Source organism: Uloborus diversus, chromosome 9 (assembly GCF_026930045.1).
Source record: "Uloborus diversus isolate 005 chromosome 9, Udiv.v.3.1, whole genome shotgun sequence".
In the NCBI taxonomy this organism is placed as follows: Eukaryota; Metazoa; Arthropoda; class Arachnida; order Araneae; family Uloboridae; genus Uloborus; species Uloborus diversus.
In genome coordinates, this window is record NC_072739.1 from 150,879,622 (window position 1) to 150,903,903 (window position 24,282).

The 24,282-nt window shown below is 34.9% G+C and overlaps 1 protein-coding gene across 1 annotated transcript in view; it reads left to right on the forward strand.

The window, feature by feature from the left end:
- The first annotated feature begins 11,638 nt into the window (after positions 1-11,638).
- The window catches only part of LOC129229714 (dynamin-1-like), a 44,681-nt gene continuing 32,037 nt past the window's right edge, over positions 11,639-24,282 (forward strand). Inside the window, exons 1-3 of the mRNA XM_054864078.1 lie at positions 11,639-11,732; positions 16,704-16,857; positions 20,024-20,100. Coding sequence (XP_054720053.1) covers positions 11,681-11,732; positions 16,704-16,857; positions 20,024-20,100 — 283 coding nt within the window. The 5' untranslated portion in view covers positions 11,639-11,680. The remainder of the gene's footprint in view (positions 11,733-16,703; positions 16,858-20,023; positions 20,101-24,282) is intronic.

The following is a 24,282-nucleotide window of genomic DNA, read 5'->3' on the forward strand; positions in this document are numbered from 1 at the left end:
TTAGTTCCCAAGCACGCTTGGTGCTCATATTATCAACCCACTGAATAAAGAAAAGCTGAATCGGCAGTGCCCAACCTGGGAATCGAAGCCGGGTCTGCGGCGTGGAAGAGCGAAGCTTTACAACAAAGCTACTGGATTTCCATCATATGCAAATACTGAAGCTAAAATGATTTTAAATTTTACTACATCCATATCTGTAAAAGTTTTTTTTTTCTTTTTTTTTTTTAATGTCGACCGCGTAAGTGCTACGGATGACTAAGTGACCAATGTTGGAGGGTTAAGCAGTGCATCAATAATAGAGTTAAAACTCAACTGTAAAAGACTAACAACTATCTTCTCATTGAATTCGAATGCGCTATTGTGAGTGATTATGCTGACAACATTATAATATTTTAAGAACTGTTTGCACTGAATTGTGAAGTTGATAACGACTTTACTGCAGATAAGAAAAAAACGCACAGTGACGCGTTTTTTCAAGATATTTTCTGACTCCAAATGAGTTTTTCTGACTTCAGACACTTCAGGACCCTGTGCTGGTGTGGTTGACGATTCCACCGGTGGACAAATCAATGCTCAGTACGAAAAAAAATGAAGCATAGCGCATCCGCATTATTTTTGTACATCAGAGCCAGACTAACGTAAGCCTCAAATCTGTGGGTTTCCGTTTATTAGTGCATTAAATGTAGATTCCTATTCCGCATCGAATCATATGAACGAAAATCTTTTTAAAAAAAAATCCTCTGTAATAATTTACCAGTGATAAAAGAGCGCGAGAGCCAGATTTACTTACTTTAGTCTGGCTCTGAGGTGCTGGTTTGTCTACTGGTGGATTTGTTTGAAGAATACTCCTCATTCTACCCAAACATAAATGAGCTCTTCCAAGGTCAAGCGTCAAGTTACTAGAATTACACTGTAGCACGCTAGACAGAATAACAGCTCTCATTTCAGCAAAAAGTCAAACTTTTCTTTTGTTCGTAAACAACGTACTGTCCATCCTCCACAACTTCAAAAAAATACTTTAAATTACTTAAACGTGTTTGATTTTATACATCACGATTCCATAATATTCGTAACTAAATGATTGAATACAACTAGCGCAGCTGTATTATTTTTAGCTGGAAACAAATGTAATGATAAATTGAGTTAGAAAGTATTTCATTTAAATTCACTTTCATTGAGCGATTTTAAAACTTCCTATCAAATTTTCCCTACTAATTTAGAACAAAATTTTCGACCTGAAAGAACAACTAAATTGGGACGGAGGGAGTAATATAACAGTTCTTAATCCGTGGCAGAAATTCGAAGCGCTTCAAAACGGCTATTGAAAAGTGAAATCTTTTTGCATCGCTTTCAAATTTGAAACCGATTTCAATTTCTGACCGTGAGTCAGTGGTGTTTGTTATTGCAGTATAACGGGAAATCTGAGAGTGAATTTCACGTATACTGCTCTGCGTTTTCAACGTGTTTTCTTCTGTGGTATCTATACTTCATTGAGGTGAGTGTAATCACAGAATTATCTTTCATTCATATATTTAACCCCTTCAGTCGGAATTATGAAATAGTAGACCAAAAATGTTGATATTTGGTACACAGTGTACTATGGTAAAGCGTATCTTATAGACAAAATTTTGAGTTTGTAGGAGAAAAATTTAAAGAGTTATGGCACGTCCAATATTCCGGACTTATATTTTTGAAATCAATATTTCACATACAAAAACGATAAAATACCAAACAAACTTCATTATAAAATGTTCTACAAACAATTATAAAACATAATATATGCGTTTGAAACGATTAATTAAAGATTATATATTTTTTTAAAAATCAGGAAAAAACCTCGCTTTCCAGATGAAAATCCATGGTAGGAAAAATGAGCCACTCTCTATCTCTCAATCCTTATATGTCAGTGTTGTCAATCCCAAAACGAAGAATTATTTGACGGATTATAATAAGCAGAATGTAAAGAGTCAACTACAAAAAAAAAAAAAAAAAAAATCAACTAATTTTAAATCAATTATTAAATGATTAGCAGCTGTTTAAAGTGGTTGTCTGTTATACCGGACACCAGGTCTGAAATGGTTAAAACAGAAATTTTCATATTGACTGTAAGTTTTATGAAATACTGTGCAATAGGGTGAGCCGAAAAACAGCTTCTTTTTTTTTAATTTCGATGATGGGTAGTGCGGAAAAGATGCCATTGGTAGAGCAAAGTTCACATAAAAAATTTGAATTTTTTCTCACAATTTCTTGATCTGCCGCAATTGGGTTGAAGTTACGAAGAATGCTGTTTTTTCATGTTTTTTAGCCAAAATTAGTAAAAATATGATGTTTTTATTTTCGACGATGAGTTGCGCGGAAAAGGTGCCATTGCTGGCACTTAACTGCTATAAAGATTTTGGGGTGTGTGGTATAGTTCTTTCCTTTGCCACAAATGAGTAGAAGTTTTGGCAATTTTCAGTTTTTTTTAACGTTTTTAATAAATTTTCTCAAATAGTAAAAATTTTGTTTTCGTCACATTTCTCTGCCATAATTATATAGTTTTATCACATGTGATGCAGTTTTAGATGCGTGGTGTTATTATAAGTTAACTACTTATTGCGTATAAATTTCTAAATTTAAAACATGCTATTAAAAAACTTAGTGCAGCTCTGTTTTATTTGCGTTCAAAACCAACGGATGTAACGCACAATTCGTTCTTAATCTCTGGTAAATCTTTTTAAATAAGAACAAAGTTATTTTATCTTAACTAAAAACAGTCGCGTGAAACGGTACCAGTGGCGTAGCCAGGATTCTGATTCGGGGGGGGGGGGGGGCCCAGGCGATTTTATCAATGTACTACTAAATTAACTATTTTTCGTTAAATCGCGAATTACGTTATTAAAAATAGATTTCATCATGCATTATGTGCATTATAAATTATTACTAATAATTCATTAAAAATCAATAAAAAATAATTGCACCCATATTTGTGGTGCTGGATATTTTCGATGATAAATAACATCAAGATTAATTCACCAGTAATATGCTAAAAAATGCAAATGCTTTTAATTTGTAATCAAAATAATGAAATGTATATACCATAATGTTAATTAGCTGTTTAAAAGTACATAAAAATTATCTTGTATTAAAAATTTAGTCGTCTTTTATTTTCTAAAAATTCTTCCGCTATTTCTTCATCTGAAATTTTGAGTTCTCTGTGTACTGACATCAGGGCAAGTCTATTTAGACGTTCTTCGCCAGTAGTGCTCCTTAGATAGGTTTTTACTCTTTTAAGGGTCAAAAATGTCCTTTCTACTGCTGCCGTAGAGACGGGAAGAGTGGGCAGTATTAAAAGAAGAATATGGACGTTTGGGAAAACTGTTTTCTCACAGTGTGCTAGTGCCTCCACCAGGGCTGTGAAGTCGGAGTCGGACTGATTTTGGGGTAAAGGAGTCGGAGTCGTTAGAAAACATGCCGACTCCGACTCCGAGCTTCTTTTTATCTTTCCTTTTCACTGACTCTCCTTGCATTTTTTAAAAACTGACTACCAATTGGTTCGATTACATGTATAAAAAGATACCAATGAGAAAATAACTGCCATTATGGCAATCAGCTAGCTTGAATGCTTATCGCATTCGTCGTTGCTTTAAAACTCTATTTAGCGAGTGAAGCGATTTTTACTGCAATTTAAAATATTTCGCCAAATAAAAAAACAAAAAAAAAAAAAACAAAAAAAAAAGTCATCAAATAATATGTTTCAAACGTAAAAATAAAATGGTTTGACAACCTGAATCAAAATGACATATTTCGAAACTGATTTAAAAACGCTTGTAACTTTTTTCCTTTGAAGATAGAAGCTAATTTTTTCGACCATGGGTCGAGATATTTCTGGAGTAAAAAATGTCGCTTATTTCAATGGTGTCAAAGAAAACTGTGGGACAATTCCTTCACTTTTTATTGATAGATTTAATGAAGAAAGTAGTGCCTAAATTTCAGCTTAGCCTAAAAAAGTTCGAGCTAAAAACACAAATTGCTCCCGTCGTAATGAAATTAGAGCATAGAAACAAATTGCTTAGAACGCGGAAAATTCTACCCTTTTCAACGATATATAATATTAATATATGCAAGTAATTTTTCACCCCCTTTAATAGCCAATAATAAGCAATTTACGTGAAATTTGAGCCTACATTGGTATAAAAAAAGAACTATTTATCTGGGGTTTTTTTTTTCGAATTATAGCCTATGTTACTCAGTAAGAAAGTACCTTTCATACAGAGAAAGAATTTTTCAAATTGGTGCAGTGGTTCCGGAGATTACCTCGAACATATAAACACACAAAAATCCGTCCTTTCTCTTTATAATATTAGTAAAGATAATTTAAAATATAGTCGCGAAAATTTTCAGAATTAAAATATTTATATTTTTTATAAACTCTGAAATTAATTTTGAGTCTCATCTATCAGATGGGTGTAGCCCGGGGCAAACCACCCCCTCTCAAGAACTTGGATTTAGAAAAAAGCTTTTTTCCTCTCAAGTTACAGCTTTCAAAAATTTAAAGTACACGATTTGATCAATATCTATCTGTTAAACATTAAAGGGGGGAAAAATTACAGATAATCCTTTTCAAATTTTTTAAAAGGGATTTTTAAGTTATCTCACTTTTTAACTCGTAACTATTTTAAAATTTGATTTTTAAATTGAATTTCCAACGTTGTATGCGTCTTGGGTTTACAATAAAAAACAAAATTCGAAATTTTCATAAAAAGGAATTAATATTTCCATCTCTGTTAAGAGGTTTTCCCCCTTTCCCTTAAAGGAGAGAGGGAGTTGAAAAAATACAATTTAAATAATACAATTTAAATAAAAATACAATTATTTGAACTGTCGTATGGTTTGTAAAGAAAAAAAAATCTATTTGTTTTTAAATCTGAAAGGTAATTCAATCATTGAAGAGTAAAGCTAACTAGAATTATTTGTTAAACCTAATTTTCATTTTTGGTACGTTAAACTATTGTATGGCTTCACATCTGCCAGAAAATAAATTTTGTGTCAATCAACCAATTTTTTTTACTTCTTTTTTTTTTAAATTTATATAAATTTCGAATAATGCTGTATCGGCAGTAGCAAAATTCGTTACTTGTTAAAACGATACTTAAAAAAAAAAAGTCATTTCGTCGACTGTTTGCAAATAAGGAGTACAAAAATTGGGAACTTAGAGGGACAAAACCAAACTCTCATTCTTAAGAATGAAATATCATAAAATAATTAAATTCAAAATAAATAAATAAAAAGCTTAATAATTATAAACAGTCGTTTTTTTTTAAATTAAAGAATCTCTTTCCTTATCCTCAAGCATAAGTACAAAATGTTTTATTCGTGACAATCTTGATGGGATATGCATTTTTCAATGTAAAAGTAGCTAAAACAATAAATCTCCTCTCGAAATTTAACATATGATTTTTTCTTGAAACCAAATCCCCCCTACCCCCTTCTCTTTTAAGAATAACAGCAATGAAATATGAAATAAAAAGTTAGCAGTTCATAAAATATTGCAGGATAATTTACCTCATTTATTTGTAGAATCCATCAAAAATTTCTCTTTGTGCACTCTTCCTTCTGAACTGAAAGAGAACTTTAACGTACAGCGGAATCAAAAAATAAAACTTGTGTATGGGTAGAGAACTGAAAACGGACTGATTCTTATCCCACTGCATCCAAATAAATTTCTCCCTTCCGTTATTGTAAAGTGATTTAACTAATGTTTTCTGAAAAACGATCCCTCTCCACTGGATACTTTTTGTAGATGCTTCAGGACAAAAAGACCGAGCACCCAGGACTTACGAATACAAGGGCTAGCTCGTTCCTTTGATCTTTTCATCCGCCGCCAAATGGACAGCGAGAGGAGAAAACTCGTTTTTGACGTCATCGGGTACACTCCGCGGGACAATTTCCACAGCGTATGCCCAAAGAACTGTGGTATGCCTTAGCTAAAATAGAATTTAAGAATTTTTACATTTGTACAAGGATTGTTGAAGAGGCAGTTGAAGGGGCCGAGGCCACTCCCAGACAAGGCTAAAAATCACTCATTAAGAATAAGGATATGAATATTGTTTTTAAGGTTTGATTTTAATTTGGAAATATCTCATAACATTTGACTAGGGCTTCTTCAGATCCTGCTCTAAATCTGTTGACAGGTTATTTTCCCTTCACGTTATGCTAAAGTAGACATGAAGGTCACATTTTTTAGAATCGAAAATATTTGTGGGTAATTATGTTTGAAAGTATTGAAAATGCCTTCACGTGCTGATGGCCTAGTTACTGAAAAAGTTCTAGAAACTTAAGTTTTCCCTCAAGATTGTCAAAGAGCTCAAAACACACCCAAAAAATTAGAAATACAACCTTCTTTTCTGTTTTGAAATGCTTTTTTTTTTTTTTTTTTTGAATACTAACTTTGAAGTTGCTTCAATAAATAATTGGGGAAGAATTTTAAAAAGTTAAGATATAGAGCAAGACAAATTTTATAAAATGTGGTGTGCGAAGTTATTTTTTAATGCAGGATTTGGTTTAACCCTGTCACAATGCAACTTTATGATATTTAATTAATTTAGTAACTGCACTGTGAGACCGTAATAAATTTCCTTCAACCGTAAAATTATAATGCATTTAGATGTAATGCACGAAATTTCTTTATAAATATTATTCAATAGATTTAACTTAACAATTTCTTGAACACAGTATCCCCATGCTTAAAATGTATAATAATTCGCATTGATGCGACAATGACTTAAAGATGGGAGAAGGGAGATGGAAAATGAGCACTATATCGTGATTATCTCAATCGTGTATTTTTTTTTAGTATAGGAGCTTTTTTTTGTGATTATTTAAAGCTTCCAAATCAGATACATTAGTGTTTTTATGATAGTACAAAAGCTAGGCCATTTAATTGTTCTTCTGTATTGAAAGACCAATTTCCTGACCCATATAAAAAGGCTATTGAACTTTTTTCTCGAGTAAGAACTTATGGAAGAATCCGATATTTGAATGAAAAACTTTCTGAGGACAAAAGGTAAGCCGGCAATTTTTTTTTTTTTTTTAGATGGACTTTATCACAGAAGAAAACTTTGTAGAATATTCGGAAAGATTTCATTTATTACTGTAACCTAATGTTTTGTAGAATTCAGACATGAAGAAATTTTTCAGTCTACAAATAAGTTAGCTTTATAAATTTGGTGATAATCATTGAAACTTAAAATTTGGTTTACGTTGCTAAATTTCAATATGTTATTTTTAAATTGAAGTAATTAAAATACTGATTAGCAATTTCAGCAAACACCTATTAATCTGGACTTCGCTTTATCCGGACAACCATTTGAATGTACATACGGTGTAAATAAAGAACGCGTTAGCGCAATAATGTATTTTTGTAAGGCTGTATTTTTATTTTTTTTAACTTTTTCTAATACAGCTTTATATTTCATTCTCTTGAATTAAAAACACAATTTTTACTGTGTTCAAGTATTTTACTTATGTATATTGGTTCATTTTATAGGTTATTTTGCTTAATTCGTTTTAAACAATCTAGAAGACCTGGATCCTCTCTTAGTCTAGGTTAATGAGGTTCTACTTCAGTTTTCAAAAACAACGTTTGTTAAGATTCTTGGTCAGAGCTATAGTTATTCGTAAAAAAAAAAAAAAGAAAAAAAAAAAAAAAAAAAAAAAAAAAAAAAAAAAAACTTCCTCTAAAATTTATCGGCAGTATTTATATTCAAAGGAGGTGTCACGAAATTCAAATATGTTTAGTTACTCCTTATATCTATCTTATCTCTTTCATTTTCTTTGAGACAAGTTTGAAATAAAAATATTATTTTTTTTAAAAGTCTAAACTGACAAAATTATGTACACACAAGAGGAAACTTGACAAGCATAGTAAATTATTTTCATTTCTTTATAAGCTCAATTTTATTGTGCAAAATTTCCGCTTTCTACCCCATTAAAACACGCATATTGGATAAAGGATATCCATAACTAAGCAAGAGAAACTAAAAATTTGTATTGTAGATTTTAATTATGTTTATAGTTTTTAGTATCGCTTATTAACTTGTCGATGGGACTCAAAACATTTACCCTTGTATTTCATTTCTTTTGAAGCTTAACCTCAAAAAACTTTTGAACATAAAAACGGGAAAAGAGAGTGAAGAATTACGCGCGCACTCACTATACAAAATACAAATGTCCCAGATCGAGTCTACCCAGTGACGTCACTGGCACTTTCCCCCTCGTTCCTTCTTTCGCGGCGCTAAGACCCAGCCCTTCTATCTTCTATAGTCCTGCCGAGCACCGAGCCAAGAAGGAACAATTTGGAAGTTGTATTAGGCATCAATCTTCAAGGGAAAGTGTCAATGGATTTCTGTGACAAGTTGTTGTCGATTTGGGTAATTTGCGCTTTCATACGAGCCGAAAGCACTTCCGTGGCAGGGGCAGGGTCCGTATTGTGGTCTGGTGATTAGTGCAATCTGTTTAGTATTGTCCAGCTCGAGGACAGTGCGGGTGGCGCAGACTATTTATCTGACAGATTACTGGGCAGTAAAACTGGGCCATTATCAATTTAGACGCCGTCATTCCTGGAGAATACATTGCATAAAGGGCCCCGTTGTTTACAATAGAAGACTGAAGAATCCGCTTTAGGGCCCTTCTTCACTCGACTGGTAGTACACCAGACCAGACCGGTTAAGAATCCCCATCATTAGACACGGGGGGGGGGGTCAAGGAGACTTTAGGTGGGAATAATTGCCTCCTCTCTCCTTGACTTACAGAAACATACTGTACTTTGTTCGTGTTTGGTATTAGTTTTTTTTTTTTTTTTTTTGCATCCTCCTCCCCCCCCCCCGTCTACACCACTGCTGTCATACAACCAATATTTTTAAACCAACTTTTTCGCCACGAAAAAGTTGCTTAAAAAAATCATTTTTGCATGAAATATTACTATGTCAAAAACGAAAATTTCGGGGGGGGGGGCCGGGCCCGGTGAGCCCCCCCCCCTGGCTACGCCACTGAACGGTACTTCCGTAAGAACATGTAAAAAAAAACCAAAAACAACTGTGTCATTGCAGGCGTTAAAAAAAGAAATAAATAAATAAAGAACTGCAACATTTGGTGTACATTTTTCATACGAACGAACTCAGTCTGGACACCTGATAAGTAAGAAAGAGAAAATACTGAACCTAAGAACTTCCTAGCCCAATCTAAACCAAGGACGTCAATATAGGGGGGGGCAAGGGGGGGGGGGGGTAAAGTTCCCCGTTTGAAATTAGAACTTCCTTGCTTTTAGTAATTTTTTCTTTGCAAAAATGTGAAAACATTTCTTCTCCAGCCGTTAATGAGTAAGTTATTAAAAACGTCAAATTTTAATAACTCAAATCTGCACTAAAATCAGTTTCCATGGGGAAAATATCCTGCTAAACCATGGGGAAAATATCTGAGTCCCCCCCTTACAATTTTGCATATGGGCGCCCTTGATCTAAACCAAGTTGATGCCACGCGAAAACCTACTTATGTTATTATTCTAGGCTACCTCTGTCATGTACACTGGCAAAAGAAAAGGAAAAGACTGAAAATTTTAGTACAGACCAAAAACACATAATTGATAGTTGTTAGGTTTTCCAATCCCGCAGGACCCCGCAGGATTTTTAGCGGGATTAGTCCTGCTGGATTTCGCTCGTAATCCAGCAATTTTTTTTCCATTCAAGTGTTTTCCAGCTTTTTCCGCTCATAAAACGATTATTTTCACAAGCATCATCGGAAGTTTGAATCTTCTTCCTTGTATATCTGCAAGGAGAGCAAGTAAAACTGTGTGTCCCATATGACCAACAATGGATTTACCAATTCAGGATACAATAAAAATAAATTATATTTTTATGAGAATGAATTGGTATTCTCATTCGAAGTTTCAATTTTCATACGTTCAGCAATTGAGAAAATGCGTGAAACTTATAAGCATTTTAAAAACCATCACTAAAATTTAAAATCCAGTAAATTACGCTTAAAAAGATAGAAAGTGTATTACATATTCTAAAACCCACTGAGTAGCCTGAATGCAATGTTGGAGCACTTCCGTAAGCTTCTGTAATGCACTCAAAACCAAGGGCGCCCATATGCAAAATTTTAAGGGAGGCTCAAAAAATTTCCCCATGGTTTAGCAGAACATTTTTCCCATGGAAACCGATTTCTGCACAGATTAGAGACATTAAAATTTGAAATTTTTAATAAATTATTCATTTATGATTGGAAAAGAAATTTTTATACATTTTTGCAAAGTAAAAAAGCACTAAACGCAAGGAAGTTCTCATTTCTAAGGAGGGGGTGGGTTGAGCCCCCCCCCCCCTCCTTGCTTCCCTATATGCACGCAGTTGCTCAAAACCTAAAAGTTACAAAAAGTGCACTCCAATGAAGAAAGTAATGAAAAATCTGACATTATTTATGTATTCGGCACGCTTTTAAAGGGGTAACAGAAACTTGTATGAAGCACAGGATGACTCTCGTGACAGTGCAGTAAAGTTAAGCTGCTCAGGGGCTTGCGCAGAAATTTTGGGGCCCATCAACATATAACTTTTACGGGCTCCCTTCATATTGTTTACCCCTATATTTCACTCATAATTTAAAAAATATTGGGTCCCCATCAGCTTCAGGCCCAGGCCAGCAGGTGTCTCTTCTACCCTCCCCCCTCTATGCACGCTCTTATAGCTGCTCATGTTTTTGAACTCCTCTTTAAAGTGAGAGGTAAAATTAGCGAAGTTATCCAAACACTTTTGCTGAGACTGCAAATTGGTAAAATGGTGAAATCAAGCAGTATTCAATTCACCCCTAGCTGCAATGAATCAAATTCACTGATACAGTGAACAACGTTAATGAAGCAACAAAGGTATTATCAATGCAAGTTAAATTGGTTACAGCAAAACACATATCCACATATCCAACAGACATCGCGTTTTTGACCGAAATTTGCAGTTCTTGAGCAAAAACCCAGCATAAGAAAAGAAAAATCTATTTCTGAAGGTGATGAAGATAATGCGGATCGTTTTCTAAGTGTCCACAATTTCTTAATTTTAGTAAAACCCATTGCAGAGGAGCCACAGCACTTGTTTTCATTAACTGCATTATTTTTAGAGTAAAAATCTTTTACCATCCCATACGAGCGGCACACTTTTGCTTACCAAACGCTAATTGCTAATTAGGATCTGACTTTGTAGTGCTTTACAATTGTTGTACGGAATTCAAGAAGACTACTAATTCAAGTAATAAAATCAGTCCATCCTAAGCAGTCCTCTTTGTCTTAAAAATTTAATTTTTTGCAAAATAAAGTCGATCCCGCGGGATTGGCACTTTACAATCCCGAAATCCCGCGGGACTTAAACCCTAAATTGATTGAACCCTACTAATTGGAAACCCTAAAATTTATGGGTCCTTCAAAATAGTACAGCCTTTCCCTCCTTTAAAAATTTCTAATTTCTGATATTATTTTAAGCTCTGAATAATTTCTTTTGCGATTAAAACTCCGCCGCGTAATGTATGATCTCCTACTGCTTATCGAAGTTATCTGCTTTGTTCCTTTTTCTGATAAAGAGATAACAAACGCGACTCTTTTTGCTTAGGTCTTTTTGATCGTTTAAGAGTTACCATCAGCACGAGCACACCGCTGGTTAGAATGGAGGAAGCCAATTTGCCATCGAAATCATCTAATCCAGAAGCAAAAACAGGTAACCAAAGAACTAAATTCTAGAATTCAATGGATATTTAAATCGTGTAGTAATATGCCCTTAGATTTCTTCTGATTTTAAAGGGTGTCCCAAAATTAACGCAAGATTTGAATTTGCCACCATTTTTTCCATAAAATGTTGGCAGCCATGAAAAAAGAACAATTTGACAGTTGAGAGCTTAGGGTTAGTAAAAATGGGGTGTTATTGTACCATACAGCTAGAGAGAGTGAAACATTTCAATTACTGCATAAGGCATTTCCTAGTCGCGTACTCTCTCATTTCGGTCATCAGAATTGGCACCCAAGATCGTGTGATTTAACATTTTTAAATTTCTTCTTATGGGGTTATTTGAATTCAAAGGTCTATGTCAACAAGCCCACAACCACCCGTGCATTACCGTGTTGCGATACCGAGCGCCAATAACAGTAACTGCTTGACCAGTCACAACTTTCATTATTTTTGAAACAATTGTTCAATAATGAAAGCGCGTTATTGTATCGTATAACGCTCCATTTTTGATTACCCTAAACTCTCAGCTGTCAAATCGTTCTTTTTTCAGGGTTGCCAACCATTTATTGCAAAAATTGCGGCAAATTCAAATCTTGCGTTAATTTTGGGACACCCTTTACAATGCAAAAATTCAGCTGAGACTGAATTCAAATAATTTCACGGTTTTTTCCAACAATTTTGACCTCCTCCCCCCATGCCCAAAAGTGTCACACTTCACCTTACCCCCTCCCTCCCCTTTTTACATGTCGCGCTGTTTTTCATAAGCATATTTTTATTAAAAAACTGTGATGTCACACTTTTTGTTACCCCTTCATCTCCCCTTTTCACAATTTCGCGAACCCTCCTCTCCCCTCCTCAAAGCGTGACATCATTTGTGGACACCCCCGAAAAATTGGATTACAAAAATTAGCAATATTCTAATTGGCTACGCACCTCATGCGATTTTTTTCTTTCTTTCTAATGGGGCTACGTTAGGGGCACAATCTTTTGCAGACCCGGTGCGATCACCAATATAGCATTCAATTTTTTACATGGCACCACTATCGGCGGATGCTTTTACCACGAGAATTTTGACGCTCAGGTTTCCCACAGGATGGAGACACCAAGGCTCCCTTCAATGCGAAACTGCCTTAAGCCCTTAATTTTGCCAAGAGCATTCAATCCAAATGAGTACTCGAGGGTTCTTTCACATGCCGCATAATCATATGACGTAGACGTTATCGATTTTCTGCATTTTGAAAATCTACCGACTGGAGCCAAGTTCGAACCTGTGCCTCTCGAACGGCGCAGAAGGCGTAAGAGACCAACGAGTGTTTACCCCATGTTTTGTTTATGACTTTGTTTCTCAATCGTAAGTTCGGCGAACCGGTACCAGTTCGCGAAAGGCTTTGACCGGTCCAGTGATCGATCTAGCCGATCATTTTGGGAGGGCCATCCGAAATTTTTTAACCAACCCCCAAATTTTATTAAAATGAAGTTTTAAAAACTCAATTTTTGGCCATCTTTAGAGACGTTAAGTGAGGAGAATGGATTTAGGAATCTCTCTCGAAAATGTTTCTAAATGGAAATTTCCTTATATATATTTTTTTAATTTGGGGTCCTAAAAACGCATTTTAGGCTATTTTTAATGATGTAAGAAGAAAGGTCAGGGTTTGGGTGCTGACCCCAAAGTACTTTTTGAAAATGACTACGTTATAAGTTGAAAAATCAAAAGGGGGGGGGGGGGGAGCTCTTACAGCTCTCTTCTTCTGTCGAGCCTAAAAATGTACCCTGAGGTGCCTGAAATTAAAGGGAGAGTAAGGGTGCTTGGAATCTCCCCTACCTGGAAATATTTTGCCATTGAGGTTCTAAAAATCCAATTTTAAACTATTTTTGAACATATTAAAGAAAAGGATGGAAGATTCGTGAGCTCACTCTCCAAAAACTCAATTTAAAGCCATAATCGCGATATTAAATGCATGTGTGGGGGGGGGGGGGAGGGTATTCTATCGGATATCAAAATGTAATTGAAGCTCTCCAAAAAGAGGGGGGGGGGTAAGGGCTATTGCTAAGCTGTGCTTCGTCGAAAAATTTTCCTAATTAAAATCTTAAAATTCAACTTTTGAGTAACTTTTCGTGGCATTTGTAGAAAAGCATGGGAAAAGGGGAAACCTCCCCCAAAAAAGTTTCAAAATTAGGGGTGCCTATCCCCCCCCCCAAGTTCAATGGCGCAAATTCCCTCCCAAAATCCTCTTTCCCTTTTTTATTTTTTATCTCTTTTTTTAAAAAATTTTTTAAAAATATTATTTATTTATTTATTTGCTTTTAATTATTATTTTATTAGAAAAGTTCTGTGCTACGCCAATGACACACACACACAAACTAAATAAATAAAATAAAATGTAAACAGAATAAAATATAATAAATAATTTAAATTTAAAATTAATTAATAAATAAATGTAAATAAATAAATTTTAAAAAATTAAAAAATTCCCCCCCAAAATTTTGATGGCGCAACTTGTGCCATAATCCCCCCCCCCCCTCCCTATGGGCACCCCTGTTCGAAATTAAAGCCATAAAAACGCAAGTTTAGGCTCTCTGGTTTCGTAAGCAATTGATGGACTCCGAGGACAGCAGTATTTTGAAATCGTCCAAGTGTCTAAAGTTTGAATTATGAAATGATGTGATAATTTCTGTTAAAGTAAAACATATGTATTCAATTTTGTTGTATTCTCATAATATTTTCTTTCTTTCTTTTTCTTCTTAAAAACATTCCTACAATCACAAGGTTTTGGAAGGAGCCATGGACCCATGGTCCCCTTCCAAATCCGCCGTTGGACCGATCCTTAGATTTTTGTTTGTCCCATTTAAAAAAAAAGTTCTGATCTAATAATAATAAAAATGATAAACTTTTTAATTGAATTTTTACGTTAAACTTTAATTTTAGTATCTAAAACTCATTCCTTTGGTTTGAAAGTTCAAAATACTTTAGTACGCTTACATTTGTCACTTTACATCATTGTTTTCTTTTTGATTTACTCCCAGTTTTTCCGACAGTTAAATTTTCAATCCCAACCCGCCTTAAACTTATCAAAATGTATGAAGGAAATTTTGTGTTGGCAAAACTGGGGGGGGGGGGGGGCACCTACTTTTCTTTCTCTTTATCTAGAAGGCTGGATTTTTGAGCAATCACGAATTGCTTATTGTTTTCATTTGACCTTTGAATGACGTTCCTATGATTTTATTTTCCCCTCGCCTTCCTCTGCAGCACCACCGTCGACCGGCCCCTCCCGATGCTGCGCTCCTCTAGCGAAAACCGTCACCAGGTTGCTTCCGTATCCTACACATACACGCATAGTGACACACAGGGGGCACTGAGTCCCCCGAAAGGGCACTAACCTTGACTCCCAAAGGGCCCAAATAAATAAATAAATAAATGAATAAAAATAAAATTAAGAAAAAAAAAACCCTGAAGGTTCAAAAAATAAATAAATAAAAATAAATATTGAAAAATACGATAAAAAAAATAAAACACCAAATGCGCAAAAAAGAAAAAAAAAACGGCTACGACTCATAGTCGTAAACATGTTCGAAAGCGCAAAAAAAAAAAAAAAAAAAAAAAAAAAAAAAAAAAGCACACGCTCGAGGGTGCAAAAGAAAAGCCGAAGGAGCTCGGATAGGAAGATGGAGAAGAAAATATCGCACAAGTGTGCAAGGTGGTAGAGATGAGTTCGGGCTCATTTTTGAGAGGAGCACAAAAATATGTAACCGAGCCCGCCCGAGTGATATTGTCTCGGAGCAAAATCCGAGCTCCCCCCCCCCCCCCCCGAGCCCGAAGGAAACTTTCTTGTATCAAAAACTGAGGTTTCTATAGTCTGACATGATCTCTCTGTTAATGAAAAATGTTACGTCAAATACTCTTCATTAACAGAAGTTTCTAAATTTTCTTAAAATGCTCCACTTAAAATGCATTACTGTATGACATATTCCCTATTCTGGGCAAGTCACTACTGTGATAGGAACAGGTGACCCTCGGGTATGATGTGATGTATGACATATTGCAATAGTAATCGCAAAAAAAAAAGTCTTAATTTGAATTTTTGGCATCTTGAATTCAAATTGTTTTTCGCAATCACGAGCGTGTGTGTGTGTATGATTGCGCGTGTGTGTTTGTGTAGGCGCATGTATGTGGGTTCGTGTATATGTGTGTATGTATGCATGTGTATGCGTGTTGTGTATGCAGTGCTGTGTGTGTACGCGCGCGTGTGTGTGTAGGCGTTCGTGTGTGTATAGGCATATGTGTTTGTGTCTGTGTGCAGGCATGAGTATGTGTATGTGTGTGTTTAGGAGTTTGTGTTTGTGCGCAGGCATGAGTATGTAGGCGTGTGTGTGTATAGGATATGGACGCAACATGGGAGACGGTTTTCGCAAGAGGAGCAGCATCGTGAGGCTGGTCGACGCGACGGTGGTGCTGCCAGAGGGTGCTAGTGGGAAAATAAAATCAGCGTAACATCAAAAACCGTCAAGTGAGAACAATAAGCAATCGTGATTGCTCAAAAAAAAAAAAAAAACTATAAGTAAGCGTTAATTAATTAATTATTTATTGAGAGGGAGGGGGGGAATTTGACATTGATTGAACTGATTTAAATGTTCCTTTCATTTTCTCACAGTAGGAAAATGTTTATTTGTTTGAATTTGTATGGAGATTGGCGATTGAATATCTGTGCTTGAGTCCGAGCCCGGACTTATTTTCGGTTCTAGATCCCGAGCCCGCTTCGACCCCGGGCTGAGGCCGTCTTATCTCTAGTGCAAGGTACAAAAAATAATAACCTGCTGCATTTGGAAAGCTCCGCTACGACTTGAACTGCTTGAACTGTAACCGCTAATTCAGTTTACATTCAAAGTAAACATGGCGGATGTATTCAGGATGAGGAGAGATCGGCGGAGAAGCGAGAGTTTTGACTGTATCTCTTCTTTTTTTAGGTATGAAGCAACTTGATCTGATAGATGTAGTTAATGATCTACAAAATAAACTTACTGCCAGTGGTCATACCTTGGACGTATCTCTCCCACAAATTGTGGTTGTTGGCTGTCAAAGCGCTGGAAAGAGCAGTGTTTTAGAAAGTTTCGTTGGCCGGTAATGTTTTGAATTTCTTTTCTTTTTGTATGGTTTTATGTCACATTCGATTTATTACTTGTTTAAACATTTCTTTTACATTTTGTATGTTTTAATTTTTTTAAAAAAATGCTTATTAAAGTTGAATTAAATTATGACAAATTAGTGAACCTATTCTTGGCCTGTTTATTCAGTTTAAAGTTGAATGTTACCTTTCCCAATAGTTTCAGTAGTGAAACTAATGGACAATGCCAATTTTCACTTATTCGCTACAGCACTGACTGAGTGTTCACAAACGTTCTTTTCTTTTTTAAAGTAATTTATTTATTGCTTTTGTGTTATATCTACGTGAAAAAAAAAAGCTGGTTTTTCTTATAGGTACAGTTAACATTTTCATAGGTCGTATAACGAGGCTAAAGATGTAAAATTTCCAGAAATTTTGAAACCCCAGAAAAGTTTTTTTCTGGAAAAAATTTGAAAGTGTGATTTTTTTTTTTTTTTTTTCAAACTAGAATGTAGTTACTTTTACTATTCACGAAGTCTTTCTGTTTTCTAATAGGCAGTATATTTCTCTAAACTCAAAACATCAATATAGCACGGAATTTTAATTCAGGACGATAGTGATATTGCTAATGTTCTTAATAACTTTTTTTCGAGTGTTTTTAACGATAACTGTATCTCAACAGTTGACACCAACAAGACACAAGCTATAGTACAGCTTGAGGACTTTGTATTTTCCAGGGATGACGTTTTACTTCATTTGAAAAAAATTAAAGAGACTAAGGCTCCGGGGCCAGATAATATTTATCCGAAAATTTTAGTTGAATGTGCAGAGGAATTAGCAGATGTAATCGCAAACATTTTCAATGCTTCTTATAATTCGGGGACAGTGCCAGAGGACTGGAAGCTGGCTAACATTACACCGCTCTTCAAGAAAGGGTCTAAACGGAGTGCGGGAAATTATAGACCTGTGAGTCTAACTTCGGTGGTTTGCAAAATTTTTGAAACATTGATGAAAATTAAGATAGTAAATTTTCTAGAGACTAATAATCTATTGACTAGTTTTCAGTACGGTTTCAGGAAAGGTAAATCTTGTGAAACTAATTTATTACATTTCTATGACAAAGTTACCATGGCTTTGGACAATAAGAAGCCTGTAGATGTTGTTTACATTGATTTTCAAAAAGCTTTCGATAAGGTACCGCATGTTGCTCTACTTAGCAAATTAGCTGATATAGGAATAGGAGGGAAAACTTTCATTTGGGTAAAAAATTGGCTGACCGGAAGGAAACAAAGAGTAGTTGTAAGGGGAAATTATTCTAATTGGAGTGAGGTCTTAAGCGGGGTTCCTCAAGGATCAGTGTTAGGGCCTGTTTTGTTCATTGTCTTTATGAACGATATTCACAAAAATATTTCTGGGAACATGAATTGTTTTGCTGATGATGTCAAAGTTATGGGGACTGTAGAAAATGAAGAACAAGCAAATCAGCTGCAAGAGGATCTAGATCATATTACGGAGTGGGCTGATAAATGGGGTATGGCTGTTAATGTTGGGAAATGTCAAGTGCTACATTTAGGGCATGGAAATAAGTGTACAAGTTATTATTTGCAAGGTTCAGTCATTAGTCAGGCAGACAAAGTTACTGATCTGGGGGTCCTAATAAGTCAGGATTTAAAGTTTAGCCAACAGTGCAGCATTGCTAGCAACAAAGCCAATAAGATGCTTGGGTTTATCAATAGATCTATTTCAAATAAATCTAAAGAAGTTCTTCTGCCCTTATATAGAAGTTTGGTAAGACCCCATTTGGAGTATGCTGTTCAGTTTTGGTCTCCTTATCTTAAGAAAGACATTAATGTATTGGAAAGGGTTCAAAGGCGGGCTACAAGGCTAATAAGTGGACTTTCCCACTTAGATTATGATTCCAGGCTTAGAAGGCTAAAAATGTACAGTCTTGAGCAAAGAAGAGACCGAGGGGACATGATTCAGCTGTTTAAATTTATTAAAACGAAAGATGTTACGGGATTAAAGTTTAGCACCGAAAACAGGACAAGAGGTCATTGTTTTAAGCTATTTAAATCTCAGGCTAACATGGATATTAGGAAAAATTATTATTTTAGCAGGGTAGTGGAACCTTGGAACAGCTTACCGGAAGAGGTGGTAATGAGCAAAGGAGTAGACAGTTTTAAGAGGGCCATTGATCTTCACTGGGGATTGTAAATTGACTAGGACCAGTCTAGCTGGGCCCAGAGCCTGTTGCTGGTCGTCACTTTTGTATTTGTATTTGTATTTGTAAATATCCAAATTGGTCATGTCATCATTTGGCAGTTAATTTTGAATGAAATGTTTTAAAAAATCGCTAAATCAAGTTTTTGCCTTTTTTTTTTTAAATTCCAAACACCAAATTTGTTTTTGTCTTTCTATAAAATGTTTGACACATGCCTTTACATCACATTTTATGCTGTACAGTGTACACACATCAAGGGTTCTCCAAACTTGAACTTTTGGGAAGGGGGAAATTCTCAATTTGCCTGGCGGAACTTCAAATTTTGCTGAATGATAAAATACTGGTATGCACACATAAGTATATCTAATAAAAAGGGGACATTTGGGTCTTTAAAAACAGCAATATTACAGTTTCATGCTTAATAAGCACGAAACTGCAGTCCTCGGCTGGAATTTACTGAGCTGGCGGTGTATTTCATGTATTTCTGCTTTAGCCCTGGCTATAGGGCGGTAACTTACTGAATGTATCTGCCTTGCCTTCAATATTCGAGTTGAACGGAACCATTGTTTCGGTCACTCGTCTGGTCAGTGCTAATTCTGTATTAGCTACCAGTTTGTTTGGCACTCTTGGCTTCCTTAAGAGGTTTTCCACCTCCATCTCAGTCATTCCTATGCCGGGCTGATGAGTGCTAATAAGCATGAAACTGCAGTCCTTGGCTGGAATTGACTGAGCTGGCGGTGTATTTCATGTACAGGTGTCTGTAGTTTAGTGAGCTGGAATTTTTGGGAGTTTTACCGGAACAGAAGTTGATTAGTTATAAATTTGAAATTTTTTCTGAGGCTTGAATTTTTGCCATTAAGACGAGCTTGCGAAAGTTGGGGCCAAGTGAAAGAAAGTGCTTGTACAATAATACTTATATTGGTTTTTATCTGATGAAAAATAATTTTGGAATGATTTTTCAGGGAATTCCTTCCACGAGGAAGCAATTTAGTGACAAGACGGCCAACAGTTGTACAACTTCAACCTTCTTCTGGAGAAGGTAATTACTTCTTTCAATTTACTATTTATCCTTAACAGGGGAGGTACGGTCTCACAGACCGCAAAAAAATTCATCCGATCACCACTATTTCATTTTCAGTCCAATTGAATGTTTTTTTCCCAATCGCTTTTTGTTTTGTGACCTTAAACACCCTCCATGCTTATTAGTATCTTAAAGCAAGTTCTTCTGGTTTAAATTTCATTGTATTCTTAGAAGCAGTGGTGTTCTCATAGAGTATACTCCATATACGGTCTATACTCTCAAACATTTTTTAAATATACTGCGTATACCCTCAAGCTTAAAAAATTTTCATATTATGACACCTTATGTATATGATCGCATCCGCATTAGGTGGTTCAAAAAATTATTTTTTCAAGGTAAAGTCTGGGACACCCCTATTGTTTTGAGACTTACTAATAGTATCATGCTAAAAAAGTTTTAGCTTCTTACTCGAATTTTAAGAGGGTACTCAATGACTCCTTAATTTAACATTAGCCGTAGTATAGAAAATGCTACAAGTTTAGAAACATTTGATTTCCCCAGCTGGTTTCTGGTAAATAAGTATTTTAATGCAATGTATATGCATATTACTGGTGTACGTTATAATATGTAGCATTTTATTTTTATTTCAATGTACTTTTTTTAAACACCGTTCCCATCATACCAAGTTTGGGGGAGGGGTTGAGCACCCTCTTTCAGTTGAAATAGAAAACTAAAACTGTTCCAGTATATTACTATCCTCAAGTCTGAAAATATTGAAGCGTTATCTAGAAGTAACTTTTTTTTACATGTATTTTTGAACCACGCTACACATATTATGCATAACTGATCAGGGGTCTGTTCCGGATTTTGTGAATAATCAATTATTTTTGTGAAAAATCAAATTTTGCAAAAAAAAAAAAAAAAATTTTGTTTTTTAAAAACGAAGTTTTCGAATTTTGAGGTGGCGCAAACTGCATCATTGACACTTAATGTTGAGTGTTTTCCCTCTTTTCTGTTGAGAATATCCTTCTTGAGTGTGTTTCAAGTATTGGAGTATGGGAGGGCGGCATTACTCTCTGGGAGATGGGCACTCCTCAAGTATCAATATTTATTTACCATTCTACATTATGTTAAATTATACTAGAAATGTTATATGTATAGTATTTAAAATAACTGTAATAAAGAAATTCAGGCCGGGGTTCATCATTTAAATTTTTGAACCAAGACATTGTTAAAAAGCATAGAATTTCGTTTAAAACTTATAAACTCCATGATTTTTACAAAAAACAAAAAATATTTTAATTGTTTACCTCTTAACAAAGCGTACTAAACATTGAAAATTCGAAAAATCAGATTCCCATAGCGGATGCAAAGAGATCGCAATCCTCAAAGTGAAAGCATCAAAAGTATAAAAACGGCTTGTAAAACAAATATTTCTGGTAAAATTATTTTAGAATTGCACTTTAGAGTCCTATGATAAACATTTCATTAATGTCTGGACACAGTTAAATCAAAATAAATAAATAAATAAAAATAAACCATCGATTCAGCATTTATTTTTTTGACTCATAAAAGAAAATGGAATTCCACTTTAAAAACTTAAAATAAGCGTTGTTACAAAAATAAAAAGACTTTTCATTTATTTGCATCCTAATAAAGCGAAGTTTGCTTGAAAAAAGAATAGAGTATGATTCTCATATCGAATGTAAAAATATTGCGCTTTTCAAAATGTAGGCATCTAAAGTAAAAAACAATAAATAAAAGAGTTTATTTAAAATTAATTATCGTTTTAGCATCGAAAAATCAAACCCATATAACTTTCTCCCAAAATAACAGTTAAACATCGCACCCGCCAGATGCTAAGTGGCGATAAGTTTAAAGTTGGTAACCCTATCTAAAGCGATCACATTCATCCCCCCCCCTATCCCTACTAAACTTTGCAGTCCTAAGTTCATTTCCCTGGAGAAAAGTGCTTACGACTAACTTTTTCAGAGAAGTTTGCAACAATACCACTGCATAAAACAAACAAGCAAAATTATGAACCAAACCGACTTTCAGCTGTTAATTTCTTTTATAGAAACCAACAACAAGCATTTATTAGGCCTTAGAAGTTATTTATTGCTTGCAGGAGCATCAGAAGAGCGCCTTTTTTTTTCTTTTGCAAAATTAGCAGATTTCGTATAAGTTGATACCTCTAATATAACTTTAAAAAAGGTTCCAAACATGCTGCGTTATTTTGATTTGAGATTTGCTCTTCCAATAAAGAATTTGTGAAAGATCCGTTTTTGTTTATCAGAATTTTGTGAAATGTCCGTTTTGATTGGTCGGGATTTTGTGAAGGGTCCGTTAAAGGACCCAAATTTCCTCTTTCCAAACCCCTGCTGATTGCTGGGAATACATCCCCAGGAAAATTGATGGGAACATCACTGCTTAGAAGCGGTCTGTGAGACTGCACCTGCCCTTTAGTGTTACATTTTTCGGCAGTAGTAGACATGGCTCTTAAGGTTAGAAACCGCGGATATAGGTTCATTTAATCTTATCCGCGTTATGCGGTAGAGATGCAAAATATTCTAGATGAAGTTAAGAGTTGTTTAAAATGTTCTCAAACGTTACGCAGTGATGTTCTAGGGACAATGAAGGCTGAATTATTCCTCAAAATACGACACAAAATACTAACAGTTAAAGGGCTGTCAAACATTTCGCGTAACGTGATATAACCAATTTTCTGGTACTAAAATGTTCTGCATATATTAAAGAACTAAAATGAAATCATTAATAATTAATAGATTCGATTTTATTACAAGTAGATAGTTATTTACTACAGCAAATGATTTTCTCAAAAAATCTGAAGAGTAGCAAAATTTCCTCGGAAAAGGCATATTTCGATTAAAAATTCAAAAATATTTTTCCCCTTGCTAATAAAAATTCAAAGAACATCTGTGGGAAATTAGAGGAATGTATCATAATTGCATGATTTTTTAAAAATTTGCAAATAGAGCGGTCTTTGAGACCTTGCGTCCCCTGTTATGTCTTACTTTTTCACCTGCCCTGTTACGGGTTAAAAAAAAAACTGTTATTAAGTGCCTTAGGTAACTATATCAGGAGTGCCCACCACAAGGGATTATGGCGTAGACTGCACCATTGAAATGTAGGGGGGGATGAGGTGTTTTTTCTGACACCCCTTCGATTTAAATGGAACTTTTTGTTCTTCTCTAACCCTTCAGAAAAATATTTATGGTAAATACATGCTCTCTTCGCAATGTTCAAAGCCATAAATTACGGCTATGTAACTGTCGAAAACCAAATAAAATTAGGGGGTGCGATTTAGAAGGAGGAATAGGGTGATGGGGGGAAAAGGGCTCTCATATTTTGATACAGGGGCCATTTTACATAAGAATCATCAAGGATGGTGTCAGAAGCATTTTGAAGGGGTATTTTTTTTTTTCATGCACAGTGTGATGGGTACCCGGGTTCCTGGTTATTGAATGTAGGGATAAAAATTTTCAATGCCAAAAAACTTCCCCAAAAAGTTTCCAAAAACACGGTTACAACTTTCTTTTTTTCTGATTCATGTAAATAATAAGGATTAAAAGCAATTTTACCAAGAATTAATTAGAAATGATAAAAATTATGATTAAAGTCGCAAAAGGTACCCGGGTACCTTGTCATTGACGCTAGGGTTAAAATGTATGTGTGAGTGTTATTCATATTCTTTAGCTATTGTATACAGCAGTATCGTTTTTTACCTATTATTCAAATTATTTGTGGTTATGGTGCCACCCTAATCTGGATAATTGGGGGTTTACTGTATTATTGAATCAAAAGTAAAATTGGGCTTTGAATTAGAAGAAGGTGTTATTTGTCCCGATTTTTAAGGCCATGTTCTGTTTCTTCAAAGAAGGTGATTTATCCAGTTATGATATTGAAATTCAATTGTCCCACTTTTGCAAAGGAAAAAAGTCTCCTAAGGGGTCACAGTACCTCAAAAGTGATTAAACAATCAAAAAATATTTTATTGATTATTTCAAAACTACAAATTATTCTAAACACAGGGAAAAAGTTTCATCTCTTTAGTTCAAATATTTAAAAAGTTATGAGTAGTTTTAGGTCATGCTCGCTATATGTTCTTATGCAAAAGAAAAATTTTAAATTGCTTTTTCTCAGTGATCGTTTTTTTGTGTTTTCATATCATTAGAATCC